Raw genomic sequence first — 14,009 nt, forward strand, 5'->3', positions numbered from 1 at the left:
AGATGGTTACATATGAACGAGCAAAAGTACTCCTGTTTAGGGAGCTCGTTAAAAATTCTTTTTCATCCGGCTTGGCACACTTGGCATGTGCGATGTGTCGGGATTTGAAGTGATATTGCACATCGGATGATTAGTCTCGGCAGGGGCACAGACACGGGTCGAGAAAACTGCTCATCCAGGATCTTCGTGAATCGTGTTGGCTCTGAGCAAGACCCATACAGATGGCAAGGGCATCGAAACCCGCTCACCGTGAAGCCTTGCATTCTCCGAGTCACCCGCATATGCTACCTGAATCAGTGGTTTGTCAGAATGGGGTTCTGTTGATCGCCACCTTTGTAAAAGTCGCCTCGCCTTGCTCTCTTGTTCCTCGCGAAGCAGTTGCGTATCATCGACCATGGCTTCAATTCTCAAACTTGCTGCCCTCAGCCTTCTCATCGGTGCGGGTGCTTTCCGCATCTACGAAGCTGAAGACCTCGAGGCTTACGATGTCTCAACAGCGTGTGTCAGCGCCTTGTCTGCTGATATTACCTGCAACCCGTATATCCGCTCATTCATGCAGCCTTCGTACAGAGGGTCGCTGGACAATGTGACGTTCACCGATCAAATCTGTGTCGGAAGCTGTTCTGGATCCCTCCGCAGGTGGTTTGATTCGGTTTCCAAAGACTGCGAAGGCCAGACTCTCGGATCTAGTAACGCAGTTCCTATGCGTTACGGCGGCAACATCTGGGCTGGCTGGAACGAGACTTGTATCAAAGACCCCAAGACCAAGAAATATTGTAATGGTGAGTTTATACATTGGCAAGCTGACCGCACAAAATACTAATGTTGAGGCACAGATATCATTGATGAGTTCTCTGAGCCAGAAGATGGTGAGGATATGCCCCGTGAGGAGTTATGTCACATCTGCTATCAGAGACGCCTTGCCATCATGCAATCCTCTCAGTACTCTATCTATAATGAGTACTACAAGGAAGAACTCGAGCGTGTCTACAAGACATGCGGTGGTTCGGGACCTACTGAGATTCTACCTCCTGTGAAGCCAAAAGAGAAAAAGCCAGAATTCTGCCTGACTGGTGAATACTACACGACCAAGGGGGGCGACACCTGTGACTCTATCTCTAAAGCCGCAGGTGTATCTGGCGCTCTTCTCTACATGGGTAACCAGGATGCAATCCGTAATTGTCTCGAGGTTCCTGCGGATTTGAAGCTTTGTCTTCCAACGGCTTGCGAGACTTATTACGTGAAGCCTCAAGATACGTGCTTCAGTATCGAAAGAGCACTGGGAATCCGCATGGACAGCATCTACAAGTACAACTCATGGGTTGACCGCGATTGCACCAACCTTCAGGTTGGCACTGAGTTCTACGGCAGGTCCGTCTGTATTTCTCCTCAGGGCTCCAAAGACACCATTGAAGCAATCTCGGAGGGATCTACGATCAAGCACAAGTTCAGCAGTGGAAACGGACCTGCAGTACTACGTACTGATCCACCGAAAGACGCCAAAGTGGCTGAAGGCACGACTCTGATGTGTGGTGAATGGCACGTTGTTGGAAAGTCGGATACTTGCAATGGTATCTGCAAGGACTACGGAATCTGTGAAGACAAACTGATGTATACCATTAATCCCTCATTGAATGAGAAGGACTGCGATAAGAGTTTGGTAATTGGTACGGCTTTGTGCGTGGCACCTGTTTCTGGTTGGGATGCTTCTAAGTAATTAGCACGATATTCTTGGACTCTTCACTTAACTATATGACAAGCGATGTAAATTGTCGATATGCTTCTCTACAGCAATTGCAAACTCCTGTTGTCTCTTCACATGGTTCTGACATAGCCGTAAGCCTGGATAGAGTGGCGGATGAGGACAATGATCTTACCTGATATGACTGCGAACACAATAAGGATCGAAATTTAGGTACCGATCCCCAGCGTGTCGGCTCATTTCCTTTAGTTGCTGAAAGCCAAGCATTGTGCTGGCCAAATATGGAATACGCGGAAGTCTCCAACAATTCCTGGAAGTCAGCCTCATTAACGGGGCGGGGACCGAGTCTTCAGTGGAGAGACTAAAATCACGGGAGCGAATAGCTGACAAAGGTCCTTTCGTTCCTCGCCTCTAAGAATGTCTCGAACTAATCCAAAACTTGGCTAATCGGACAAACAACAGCTCAAATGAGGAAGGAGGAGGCAAGCCGAGGCTAACAGCTGCATATCCTCGAGTCAGAATCGCCTGTTAGAGACCCAGAAGTAATTTCAGTATGGACGCGAGATTTGCGCGAAGACTGAGATTCTTCGTTGAAGCGTAAAGTCAAAATCTGATCACAGAGGGGCCCAGTGAGTGGGTCGTCACATGCAGCCCCTGTTTAATATGAACGTGCATCAGGTGAAGCGACAACCAACAACCAACAGCATAACAAGCACCAACAGTTTTGACGAGAAAATTTTGCAAAGGCGGAGACTTTGCCAAAGCTCTGACCGCAAGATTTATTGATGCCGCACTGAATCTAACAGAGGAAAAATCCCGCAACATATCGAGACATGACCTACTGGACGTTAAATCTTGGTGTGGAGGATTATGCTTATCTGGATAACAAAAGTCCGGTTAATTTTAAGGTTCTGACAGCCATTCGAGTCACGTCCGACCAACTGACCATTCACGCTCACCGCCTGACAAACCTTATTATGCATGTTTGTAACGTTGTACACTCGTCAGTGCGGATCTCGCCGGATGAAAGTCGCATGCCGAAGGTTGAGCCCCATGCAAGGCTGTTGGTCCGTCATGCTAAGACGGCACATTCTATCCTACCGGTATTGGCATGCCTAGTGTCTCCGGAACCTCGGACTTCCATGTCATGAGCAAGTCGACGGATCCATGACCTGATCTGGCAAGTGGCAGAGTCAGAAGGTCGCGTCGTGATAGTGGTGGCACCGTGAATAAATTAGCATGAATGTCGGGTTGTGAAGGCCTGAGTAGTTTCAAGCCTCCTACGCAAGTTGAGCATCGGATTGACCTTCTTGTGCAGAATTCTTCGACTTACTGGTTTCCCTGTCCGTCATGCATCTTTCCTATTTGCTTGTCCAAGGGCTCTTGGCTGTTTCTGCGGGAGCATCTCGACACCGAAGAGTCCGCCGACAGAAAGGGCCAACTGATCCAGGTATTCCTTCAGACTGCACCTACTGGGAGACAGTGGAGGCCGACGGTCAGGATTGCACTTACCTTGAGGATCTCTGGGAGTTGGAGCACGCTACATTTGTTGAATATGTAAGTATCTCGTATGATACCTTGAGTTATCTTTTGCTAACAGATCGCAGAACCCTAGTGTCAAGGATGACTGTAGTGGTATTCAACTCGGACACTCGTACTGCGTTGAAGTCAACAATGGGTTCCCTCGTGACGATGATCCTCCCAAGGTGACAGGCACTAGGGGTACCGGGCCCGAGCCTACACAAGCTACCAAGCCCAGTCCTACCCAGGACGGACTCATTGACACTTGCACATCGTTTTACGAAGCCAAAAAGGGAGATACTTGCAACAAGATCATTGCTCAGTACAAGACCTTTGACTTTGATGACTTCTTCAAGTGGAACCCGGCAGTCGACAAAGACTGTAGCGGCATCTGGGCCAATACTTGGTACTGCGTCGGTGTTCCTGGAACGCCTACGAGCCCGCCAACCAAGACAATTGTGACTACAACCAAGCCAACTGGAACACCAAAGCCCAGTCAAACCCAAGAAGGGCTTATTGAGAGCTGCACGGCCTTCCATATGGCTGAGAAGGGCGACACCTGTGCTAGGATTGTGTCAAAGTTTGGCACCTTCGACTTCGACACTTTCTACAAGTGGAATCCGGCAGTGGGCAAAGACTGTAGTGGCATTTGGGCAAGTTACTACTATTGTGTTGGTGTTCCGGGTACCGCTACCGTCAAGCCCTCCGCTACTACACCGAAGCCGACGGCGACTGGAGGAATTGAGACTCCATCTCCCATTCAAGAAGGTTTGGTCAAGAACTGCAACAAGTTTCATCAGATCACTTCGACCACCACTTGCTCCTCCATTGAGTCGTACTATAAGCTACCGCTCGCCCAGTTCCTTGCTTGGAACCCCGCTGTTGGAAAGGACTGCACTTCTCTCTGGAAAGGCTACTGGGTCTGTATTAATGTTGAAGGCTACAGGCCAACCACTACAACAACCGCCAAGCCCACTACCACCAAGCCTGCGAATGGCATTACAACGCCTTCACCAATTCAAGACGGCATGGTCAAGAACTGCGAGAAGTTCCACCAGATCAAGTCCACTACTACCTGCACCTCCATCGAGAACTACTACAACCTGCCGCTCTCGACCTTCCTCTCATGGAACCCTGCTGTTGGAAAGGACTGCACTTCGCTTCTTGTCAACTACTGGGTATGCGTTGCAACTGTCGGCTGGAAGCCACCTACGAAGACGACTACGAAGGCCGCCACAACAACCAAGGGCTCCTCCAACGGGATCAAGACACCTCCTCCTGTGCAGCCGGGCATGGTAAGCAACTGTAACAAGTTTCATATGGTTCAGAAGACCACGACCTGCGATTCTATCCAAAACTACTATAAGATTTCTTTGGCGGACTTTGTTAAGTGGAATCCTGCAGTTGGGTCGAAATGCACTGGTCTATGGGCAGACTACAATGTCTGCGTCGGGGTTATTGGAGGTACTCCTACCAAGCCAGACAACGGGGTTAAGACGCCCTCGCCGATTCAGCCTGGGATGGTAAGCAACTGTAAGAAATTCCATCAGGTGGCGTCCACAACGACATGCGACTCGATTCAGAAGTATTACAAGATCACTATGGCTCAGTTGGCGAAGTGGAATCCGGCAGTCGGCACTAAATGCACCGCGCTTTGGGCTAAATATTGGGTTTGTGTTGGTGTGTAGATAGAAAGACATGGATCACTAGACGACAAACTCAATTTCACGTACCTTTCCCACCGTATTAGCGGTTCATCTCGAGTCCTATTCGTATCAAGATGAACGCCTAGTTAAAACAATCGCAGGTACGTGGTTCAGTTAGTTATGGACATAATGATTTGCAAGGAAATAACATTGAATCTTCATCTATCATAAGCTCATGGTCAAACCTGAACCGAGGCCTAACGGATACACTCAATGGATCAGCCACCTGAGCCTCAGAGCAATCACGCAAGGGAGGCATAGACATGTCTCCAATCCAGAGGTAGGTTTCCAAGTCCTTCTCTGGGCTTTCAAACCCCAGAGAATAATACTTGTTGGTGTCCATCAGCTGTGAAAGCAGCAGTGCTTCCCATAGCTCAAGCAAGCGGCCTGTTTGCAGCCTGACCCAACCCCAGCCACCGTGTTCAATACGACCTTCCCAATCATAGCCAAGTGCCTTGACTACAAAGTTTTGCCGCGCGATACCCTCAAGTACTGCCTTATCGGCGACCAGTACAAAACAGAATGATACGCCTGCCACCCTCTTCTCTGCTTCGGGGTCTTCTTGTTGACAAACCTCCCGTAGACCCTTAATATCGAGGTCTTTCAACAGTAACGGATCCTCTCTGGGAACCAGTCGAAATAGGCTCTTGAGAGTCTCCAGTGACGCCACATACTTGGCTTTATCTTTATAAGGGCCCATATAGCAATTTCTGTCCATCTTCCAAAGTCGTTCATTCTCGTGATACCCAACAGACAACAAGGTTTGCTGGCTAAGGAATTCAAGCAGAGTCTCCCAGTGCTTGTCAGATTCGGTGCCGTAATATGTACGGTAAATCGTGAATCCCCAGTTTTGGTAGTAGTGGAAATTCTCCGGGCGGAATCTGTTAATTAGAGGGCCTTTCACAGTGCCAGACTGTCGCGGGGGCTTCCATAGGAAGTCTAAGATCTCTGAAAGCTCGGCCATTATCGCAGTTGCTTGTAGTTCTGTAACTAGAGAGTTGCGTATTGTGTTGCGGCTCGCAATGCTAGCTAAATAAGTTTGGGAAAAGGAAGGAGAGGGGAACCGGCCTCATTTATAAAAGAAAGGGCCCCACGTCACGTGAGATGGCCGCTTCCCTGAACTCCTTGATTTCGATAATTACATGCAATGTCTCGGCGGTAACCGTTCCGCGTATGTTCTACAGCAGTCGAGGTCGCGTCTTATTGAGCCACTAAGCTCCCTCATTCCAAACTTAAGATTAAAGGTAAATAGAATTTGACTTGGCTTATGGCAATGGGTTTCGAGCACATAGTATTCTTTTGCATGTTATTGTACTTTTTCGAAGGTCCAAGGTAGTTGTTATCTAGATGTGTTATTTGCAGTTGAGACTTGTGGCGAGAGCTTAGTCCGGCAGACAGAACTTAGAACTTAGCTCTCTTTGTATTCCCCGCATCTCCGCTGTGCGGGCTATTCGAAGCTTTTGAATCTCAGTTTCAATCTCGACCCAAAGGGCTTGACCACTATAGTGGTAGTATAGTGGTCGTACTTCAGAACAACAACTAGTTGCTTCCAGCGAGTCTTCTCCTGGCCAGATGCATCTTTCTAGTTCTTCCTCAGGTCCGAGGAACCATATAATATCTCGATCCATCCTATCGCATAGCACAAGTGATTGCCAAAACTCAAACAAGTAGCCAGTCGGTATTCTCATCCAGCCCCAATTCATAGACCTATCCCACTTATAAGCAACTGCTTTCACAACGAATTCGCCCTCGGCGATATTCCTCAAGACAGCTTCGTCTGCAACAAGTACGTATTGGACGCGCCCCCCCACTGTTATGACCTTCCCTTCCTTGTTTTCCTCAGCGGATATTTCCCGAACTTGATATATATCAAGACCTTCAAGTTCAGGACCTTCTCGAGCCTCGAGATGGAACAGCTTCCTAAATATTTCCAGGTCTTCCATATACTGTTGTTTGTTCTGGTGATGATGAATGCGCCGCCTATTATCAAGCTCATACTCCCTATCCTCTTCAAGGTCACGGAGGGCAAGGTACGTCTGTCGTTTCAGCGCATCCAGTAGCATTGCCCAATGCTTGTCAGACCCTTTGCCATAGTAGGTGCGGTATATGTTGAATCCCCAGGATTTGTAATAAACGAAGTTTGCGGGATGCGTCCGATCTTTATGGAGTCGGATGGCAGGGTAAGGAGGGGCCTTCCATAAACAATTGATTAGTTCAGAAACGGTAGTCATGGCATCGGGTATGCAAGATGTTGGTAGTTGCTACATTTTAGATGACTGAAAGGCATTTTATAAATGAGTGTAAACGTGTCCTTTCAAAATCTGAGGCAACTTGTAACTACATCACGTGCGCAGTTATCCCCACTATATCCTTCTCAAGGGTATACTTATTTTACGATTTATAAATCTAACGAGAAGGGACAGCTCGCCAATCATCAGATGGGGTATGTTATGCATTTCTATTTGCTTCCGTTCAAGAAGTTCACGGAAACCACCTTGAAATTGGCAGCGAAGGTGCGAGAAGAGAAACAGAGCATCAAGGCGGATTGGGCTGGGAATATAGGTGGGCGTATGCAGGCCTATGAAGAGCAAACAAACAACAAGCGGTTGGCACTCTCTCATGTTAACGGCTTCTCAAAGGAAGATGACACAGAGATCGGAAGGACCTAACCTGTCTAAACATAATAGTCATGGCTGCTCGAATCTTTGTAAATCTCTAGAAGCCACTATTCCATCTCTGTCCCGTGTAGTGAAGAGGCAATGGTCGAGCTTCAGAGAAACGGCCTGCGACGTCAAAAGATACATCCTCAGGCCCCAAATAAGCATCCAGATCTTTCTCGGGCCCCATGAAGCCGAATGCTGACCTGGTATTTCCACTCCCGCTTACAGATATTCATAGATCTAGAAGATAGCTTGTTGGTACCCTCATCCCTCACACCAGCCCAAAGATACTGCCTTGGCGATGAAGACCCCGGTTGCTACATCCTTCAGGACATATTCATTAGCAACCAGAACGAAGTCCCAGAGGCGATCAGCCGTGGCACGTTTGCCCCCAACGCCTTCGCGCTGAAACAGTTCCCTCAACCCCCTAATGTCGAGCGCATCTAACAGTGACGCATTATCTCGTACATCTAGGTGGAAAAGATCCTTGGGAAGCAGAACGTCCCTATGATTAACATCATCTTGATCCTCAAAGTAGCCAAGTGATAGCCTGGTTTGCTGCATCAGGAAACTGAGAAGTATATCCCAATACCTATCGGACTCCGGGCTGCAGTACGTGGGTAAGATTGTGTAGCCCCAATAATAACAGTATTGGTGGTTATGCGGGTGGTGTCTGCATTTGTATAAGTATTACCGCTTGATCCCTCGTGGGGGGAACCAAACATGGCCAATCAGTTCTTCAATGGGGGAGGCTTATGTTGGCGGCGGAATGGCAGGTTTAGATAGCTATGATAAATAGGAACACAGGAAAAAGTCTATAGAGGACTTTGTTTTCCTGTTGGCCCTTCTTCTGAAAGATTAAATAGGGCAGTTGCCAAGACCTTACTCGGATCAGTGTTGATCCGTCGTGGGCCCCCTCTCTGGAAGGCCCCCCAAGGATATCGGCCTAGAGTACAGGGTTGATTAAAAGGGATTGAGAAACATGCCGCTGGTCAACCCATGTAAGGAACGTTCTAATCCCCAGGGTAAACAAAACCACCCATATCTGTTCTCTCCAGTGCAGCAAGCTGACGGTAAAGCTCGGCATTCGACGCATTGGTAGGCATGGCCTGGATTGATTTGGGGGCTATACTGCTAAAAGCGAAGAAGAGATGAATGTAGATGCCTTGGGTCAAGAGAAATATCACTATGCGTAGATACCCCGTAATAATTTGAGTTCGGGCTCTTCTCTGACTCTTCGCCGGAACGTTTACAGCATTTGATTGGCTCTTAATGGTGCTTCTAAACTCCACATATCATCAGTTGGTACCAACATGGGACCTACGCGAGGTACTTAATAACAGCGAAGACTTTTCTCTTTTCTTTAGCGAACCCATTCACGCACAAACATGGCATTTTCTCTGGGCCCCAAGGCCGATTCACCCTATCGTGAATTCACTGAGAAACCCATTAAGAGATTTGACTCATCTGGACCTCCTTTCGACGTGCCCGTGACCATGACTGATCGCGATGGTACTCCTATTCATGAACACGAAGGCATGGGCCTTCTCTACGCAATAATTACCAACAACGACGTTGAATTCCTCGAAAAATACTTTTCTATTGACCGTCGGGCTATTCCCAACCTCATCGACCTTCCTGATGACGATGAGGCCATTTGTGAGATCGGCGACTGGTTCTGCGCCGCAGCCGAAAGTGGCAGTCTTGGCACACTCCAAACACTTTTGAAATACGCGACAAAAGGGCTCGATACGACGAAACCGATCAGATTGATCAGAGCCAATTTTCATCTCTTGAATGTCGCCGCCCAATTCGGTCAAATTGAGATTGTGCAATGGCTCCTCGAGACCCAGCCAGTATACGCTAGCATTCACGATCGAGACGTCAGAGGCTTTACAGCGCTTGCGGCAGCTGCGGACCTCTTTTCATTTCAATCGTATGGTTCCCCGGCCTGGGATGGGATTTGCTATGACAACAATGAAGCGATAATGAATCTACTGCTTGATCATGGTGCCCGCGCTTCTGATGTTGTCCACCCGACAAACGATGAGGGTCAAAAGCGCCCTAGTGTTCTTACTTTGGCCGCGCAGTGGGCAAGTAGCGATTTACTTGGGAGACTCATCGATGGAGGCGCCGAGGTCCATTACAAGGTAGCAGTAGGCTCATGGGACCTTAGCTTTGAGTCTCAACGTGATTTACCCATCAAGGTGGAGGTCACTGCACTATTTCTTGCATCCTTTCGTGCAAACCCTAGCGGCGTCAAGACTATAGTCGATCGCAGAATGGATGGAATTAGTATCGCAGACATGGTGTGCTCTCCAGACTGCGTTGGAAGCCTCCCTCTTCACTGGGCGGCCCGAAACCAGTTACCAGATGAACTTAGTGCCATCCCAACATCGATGCTCCGTGAGAGAGCTGGAAATATCACCCGTACCATTGAACTGCTCTTAGATTTCGCTCCCACTACGGTCAACACCCAAGAGAATGACGGAAATACAGCTTTACATTACGCTACTCAATACTTCGGCAAGAACGGCAAAATTTATACACCTGTCTTCGAACTCCTTTGCAGCCGGGGCGCGGATGCAAGCCTTCGCAATTACAAGAACGAGACGCCTCTGCATACTTTATTCCAGAGCTCTAACGACGACGCACCTATTGACCCCGTCGCTGTATCGCTTTTGCTCGCCCACGGCGCCAACACTACAGACGTTGATGAGGCTGGAAACACTCCACTGCATGCTGCGTGCTCTAGCGTAAAGTTTGGTAGTGATGCTATCTCGCTCTTGCTCCAGCATGGCGCTGACCCTGCTCTACAAAACTCAAAGCAAGAGACGCCTATTAATAGGGTTGCTTATTTTTATTGTCCACGACACATGTCACGCAATGAAGCGGATGATCTCAGCAGAGAACAAGATGCAATACTAGATAGGATGGTGGAGGCTGGAGGGGAGCAATTGATGGACCTACAAAATGCAGCTGGGAAGTCGACGCGACAGATATATCAAGATTCCAGGGCCGAGTGGCTGGAGGGTCCGCGTGGAAAGGAAAGCAGAGGGAAAGATCGTGTGCCCGCTACAAGGCGCTGAAGATCACTAAGACATATCGTCCATCTCGAACCCATAGCAGTTCCAACGGGGGGCGGGTAGCAGGGAAAGACGCGAATTACAATAGCACGTCAGTCCCAGACAGAAAATCACTGGGACATTGCATTTCGATGGCCAAGGGTATAGAATATACATTTCTCAACATGGGCAAGTAACGTGAATAACATAGCTTCATCAATAGGTGTCTTGCCGAAGTAGTGGCATCTAACTCTACCACTATCATCAAGACGAAATCTGGTGTGCAGAGGCGTTTGACCTTCTGTATTCCGTATGCCGGCGTCGCTGCCCCTGGCATACAAGAGTTGAAAAATAGGGCAGTACATCTTATCTTGTCGACTCGGTGACCGGGTGGCGTAGTGCAAAGGTGTATTTCCATTCTCATCCGTGGCGTTGATAGTGGTTGGGCCTAGGTCTAACATAAGCTCAATGATACTCATAATGTTCCGTGCTTTATCGTAGATAGCGTCTTTCGAGTCCCCAAAGTTTTCTCTTGGCAGGTGACTTTGAGCCACCCAATGAAGAGGAGTACTTCCACGACTATCTCGCTGCCATAGGACGTCTGATACGTCAACCTCGGAGCCTCGGCACTCAATGAGAGTCTTCACAGCTTCGAAGTTTGCGCGGGTACAGGCAACATATAGTGCGTTAGCCTCGAAGGTGTAGCCATGCAGATTCCAAAACGTCTCATCCCATGGACCTCTTTGTACCTTGGTTTCAATACTGGCGCCACTATCAATGAGTCTCTTGATTAATCGTGAACCTGCCCACTCCACAGTTAAAGTGAGGACTGTCTTGAGTATTTTTTGGTTTCCATACAGGACATCAGATGCGCAGGCACCCCGATCTAGTAGCAAACTCATGGTTGCTTCGCTTGCCGCAGGTCCAGGTCGTCGTTCTTGTAGACAGGTAGGGCAATCGAGGTTAGGCGCCGAAGCAGTGGACAGTAATGCAGTATAGCCATTTGAGTCGCGCTCTTCGATGCTGGCGTATCGTGGCTGGCTATCGAGTAGGAATTTGACCATGTCGACCTGACCGTATTTGGCGGCTTCGTTCAATATTTCGAATTCTTGAGATTCGAATCCAATTCTTATCTCAGGATCCTTGCCCTTCGTGCAGTGATGCAGAAGGATTTTGAATACACCAAGACCTCCTTCCCGTGCTGCCCACTGTAAGTAGTTCATGTTAATACCGCCATAAGAGGCGCCACCGTCTGAAGAAGTACGTCTGTCTGGGACGGCCCAGAGATCGTTCGCGAAAACTGGTTCCAACGAGACAGCCCATGGTGCAATTGTGAGATATTGTTGAAGAGCCTTGGTGTCGTTTTGCTGAATTATCGTATATATAAAGCTAAAGGTTGGCTTCTCATATAGAATTGAACCATCTGAGTGAGGCATCGTCATGGGAACTGGGCTAGCTCTCTTAAATCCTTGACCGTTGTACTCGGCGTTCGGGTTTTCCGTGAAACGATAGTATGGCGGCTCATCTTCTGTATCGGTAGAGTAAGACATAGTCATAAATAGATAAATGGATTAGTTGAAAGAACAGGAAAAAGCCTCATGGGAGACTACAATATTATATGTTGGTCGGTCATGGGATATACTTTTGTAAAAATCGGTCAACATTCGAACTTCGAGAAGTGGGGTCGTTGCCAATGTAGTGAAGCTGGTCAGGTCGACGAAGAGCCACGGCCCGAGCTCAAATTACGCTACATTATATGGAGCACAAGTAATTGTAGATGGGCCAACCACCAACAACGCCTGAGGCACTACACTTATTGCATGATCATTGCACAACAAACCCACCAGCCTCCTTTATTTTATTTTTCTTTATCTAGATGACTTATAATTCTTCCCCATCGTGCCATTTATTCGAGATGTGACGCATTTAAAGACATGTACATATAACGTGGAAAGTTGCTTTATCTACATAATCAATTTTACAAGTGACTCTACTCGCTTTTTACATATCCGCTCTACTTTGGATGCCAGCTAATCGGCTACCCGCTATCGGCAGTCTTGCTGCTAAAGTTGAAAGCGGAGATGAGAGGACGAGATGGACTTGATCAGGGTTTGTCTGTTGACATGGTGCAATTAAGCATTATGTATATTCAAAACGTAGTCTGGTGTTAAGATAGACTGAGTGTTTTCGAAAGGGGACGAAAGTCTTTCGGGTTAGGCTCTTCATTCCTCCTTACCACATATCATCCTTTTGGCCACTGTAGTAAGGCCAGTCGCGAATTTCCGAACATCTTCCAGTATCCAAAAGTGCCATGTCCCCAGGCCAGATACTTCCCTCAAGATCTGCTTCAGGTCCATGACAGCGAAGACAAGACTCGGTCCGGTGTTTATTCCACATCAGAAATATCCAGAGCTCCAAAAGATAGCCTGTTGGGATTCTCATCCATCCCCATCCCGAGTAACCATCCCACGACAACGAGATAGTCTTGACGATGAACTCACCGTTTCCTATATCCTTCAGCACAGCTTCATCTGCAAGTAATACAAATTTGAACAGATCATCTGCCATAGCTCGACCCTCGTCGGGCCTTGTGCTCACGCGGTACTTGATGTTGCCTTCCTCTCTACCCGTAACTTTGGACTCTTTGAGCTTTTCAGCATTGCAGAAATCCCGAAGACCTCGAACATCGAGACCATCCAGACAAGAGGGATTCTCCCGGACATCGAGATGAAATAATTCCTGAACTTGTCGCCTATCATCTTGGTCTGCTTCCTCCTCGTCCTCAAACGCCCCAAATGCCAGTTTAGTCTGATGTCTCAAAGAGTATAGAAGCGCCTGCCAATGCTTATCGGAATCTTTACCATAGTAGGTACGGTAGACGCTAAAACCCCAGTTGCGGTGCCTTAGGTGGTGGAGGTTATCGGGGTTCTTTCTGCCTCCAGGTTCCAGCTTGGTCCCGCGCGGGAACAGCCAAACCTTCTCTATCATGTCTTTAATAATGTCAGACATCTTGACAGAGCTTGAGTATGAGGATGCGTCTGGTGAATATTGTGTCCCCTTTTGAGGCGGGTATCAGAGGTGTTGATTGACGGGTGGTGAAAAGGATGTATCTGCACCAATGTGCTCTCGAGAAGAAAGTTATAGCAAAAGCTTGAGCTGCCTGGAATGGTTTAGATAAAGCGAGAACAAAACCATATTATTTAATATGTTTTAGATAAGGAAAGTCACGAGGAGATAGCGTGGTGGTCGATTCGGAGTATAAATTCCCCGGCATAGGCGAATGTCGGGTGTAATAGAGCAAGACATAGCGAAGCCATTATCATTTACAGACAACCTACGAAGCTCTCAAATCATA

The 14,009-nt window shown here is 48.0% G+C and overlaps 8 protein-coding genes across 8 annotated transcripts; 3 read left to right on the forward strand and 5 right to left on the reverse strand.

The window, feature by feature from the left end:
• Positions 1-41: 41 nt before the first annotated feature.
• Positions 42-1,939, forward strand: FVEG_13765 (hypothetical protein). The gene is made up of 2 exons (XM_018903120.1): positions 42-782; positions 837-1,939. Exons 1-2 carry the CDS (start codon positions 395-397, stop codon positions 1,715-1,717), a joined length of 1,269 nt encoding a protein of 422 aa, XP_018762011.1. The 5' UTR covers positions 42-394; the 3' UTR covers positions 1,718-1,939.
• An 838-nt stretch (positions 1,940-2,777) lies between these two features.
• FVEG_13766 (hypothetical protein) lies at positions 2,778-5,648 on the forward strand. Its single transcript, XM_018903121.1, has 2 exons — positions 2,778-3,259; positions 3,310-5,648. The coding sequence occupies exons 1-2, from the start codon at positions 3,053-3,055 to the stop codon at positions 4,909-4,911; spliced, it is 1,809 nt and encodes a 602-aa protein (XP_018762012.1). The 5' UTR covers positions 2,778-3,052; the 3' UTR covers positions 4,912-5,648.
• FVEG_13767 (hypothetical protein) lies at positions 5,028-5,956 on the reverse strand. Its single transcript, XM_018903122.1, has one exon. It carries the CDS (start codon positions 5,891-5,893, stop codon positions 5,048-5,050), a length of 846 nt encoding a protein of 281 aa, XP_018762013.1. The 5' UTR covers positions 5,894-5,956; the 3' UTR covers positions 5,028-5,047.
• A 325-nt stretch (positions 5,957-6,281) lies between these two features.
• On the reverse strand, positions 6,282-7,206 carry FVEG_17601 (hypothetical protein). The gene has a single exon (XM_018906840.1). It carries the CDS (start codon positions 7,158-7,160, stop codon positions 6,312-6,314), a length of 849 nt encoding a protein of 282 aa, XP_018762014.1. The 5' UTR covers positions 7,161-7,206; the 3' UTR covers positions 6,282-6,311.
• Positions 7,207-7,457: 251 nt separating this feature from the next.
• FVEG_13768 (hypothetical protein) lies at positions 7,458-8,713 on the reverse strand. The gene is made up of 2 exons (XM_018903123.1): positions 8,313-8,713; positions 7,458-8,262 (listed from the first exon to the last, which is right to left on the reverse strand). The coding sequence occupies exon 2, from the start codon at positions 8,151-8,153 to the stop codon at positions 7,854-7,856; it is 300 nt and encodes a 99-aa protein (XP_018762015.1). The 5' UTR covers positions 8,154-8,262; positions 8,313-8,713; the 3' UTR covers positions 7,458-7,853.
• A 241-nt stretch (positions 8,714-8,954) lies between these two features.
• FVEG_13769 (hypothetical protein) lies at positions 8,955-11,144 on the forward strand. The gene has a single exon (XM_018903124.1). It carries the CDS (start codon positions 8,978-8,980, stop codon positions 10,676-10,678), a length of 1,701 nt encoding a protein of 566 aa, XP_018762016.1. The 5' UTR covers positions 8,955-8,977; the 3' UTR covers positions 10,679-11,144.
• On the reverse strand, positions 10,786-12,204 carry FVEG_17602 (hypothetical protein; the record flags this gene model as incomplete). Its single annotated transcript, XM_018906841.1, has 1 exon — positions 10,786-12,204. The coding sequence occupies one exon, from the start codon at positions 12,202-12,204 to the stop codon at positions 10,786-10,788; it is 1,419 nt and encodes a 472-aa protein (XP_018762017.1).
• A 545-nt stretch (positions 12,205-12,749) lies between these two features.
• On the reverse strand, positions 12,750-13,812 carry FVEG_13770 (hypothetical protein). The gene has a single exon (XM_018903125.1). It carries the CDS (start codon positions 13,661-13,663, stop codon positions 12,887-12,889), a length of 777 nt encoding a protein of 258 aa, XP_018762018.1. The 5' UTR covers positions 13,664-13,812; the 3' UTR covers positions 12,750-12,886.
• Between the last annotated feature and the right edge of the window lie 197 nt (positions 13,813-14,009).

Source organism: Fusarium verticillioides, chromosome 10 (assembly GCF_000149555.1).
Source record: "Fusarium verticillioides 7600 chromosome 10, whole genome shotgun sequence".
Lineage (NCBI taxonomy): Eukaryota > Fungi > Ascomycota > Sordariomycetes > Hypocreales > Nectriaceae > Fusarium > Fusarium verticillioides.

Excerpts from the sequence above, each read along its gene's own strand:
- FVEG_13767 (XM_018903122.1), bottom strand. The coding sequence starts at position 5,893 with ATGGCCGAGCTTTCAGAGATCTTAGACTTCCTATGGAAGCCCCCGCGA.
- FVEG_17601 (XM_018906840.1), bottom strand. The coding sequence starts at position 7,160 with ATGACTACCGTTTCTGAACTAATCAATTGTTTATGGAAGGCCCCTCCT.
- FVEG_13766 (XM_018903121.1), top strand. The coding sequence starts at position 3,053 with ATGCATCTTTCCTATTTGCTTGTCCAAGGGCTCTTGGCTGTTTCTGCG. Across the intron at positions 3,260-3,309 it reads ACGCTACATTTGTTGAATAT|AACCCTAGTGTCAAGGATGA; the intron begins GTAAGTATCTCG and ends AACAGATCGCAG.
- FVEG_13768 (XM_018903123.1), bottom strand. The coding sequence starts at position 8,153 with ATGCAGCAAACCAGGCTATCACTTGGCTACTTTGAGGATCAAGATGAT.
- FVEG_13769 (XM_018903124.1), top strand. The coding sequence starts at position 8,978 with ATGGCATTTTCTCTGGGCCCCAAGGCCGATTCACCCTATCGTGAATTC.
- FVEG_13770 (XM_018903125.1), bottom strand. The coding sequence starts at position 13,663 with ATGTCTGACATTATTAAAGACATGATAGAGAAGGTTTGGCTGTTCCCG.
- FVEG_13765 (XM_018903120.1), top strand. The coding sequence starts at position 395 with ATGGCTTCAATTCTCAAACTTGCTGCCCTCAGCCTTCTCATCGGTGCG. Across the intron at positions 783-836 it reads GACCAAGAAATATTGTAATG|ATATCATTGATGAGTTCTCT; the intron begins GTGAGTTTATAC and ends GTTGAGGCACAG.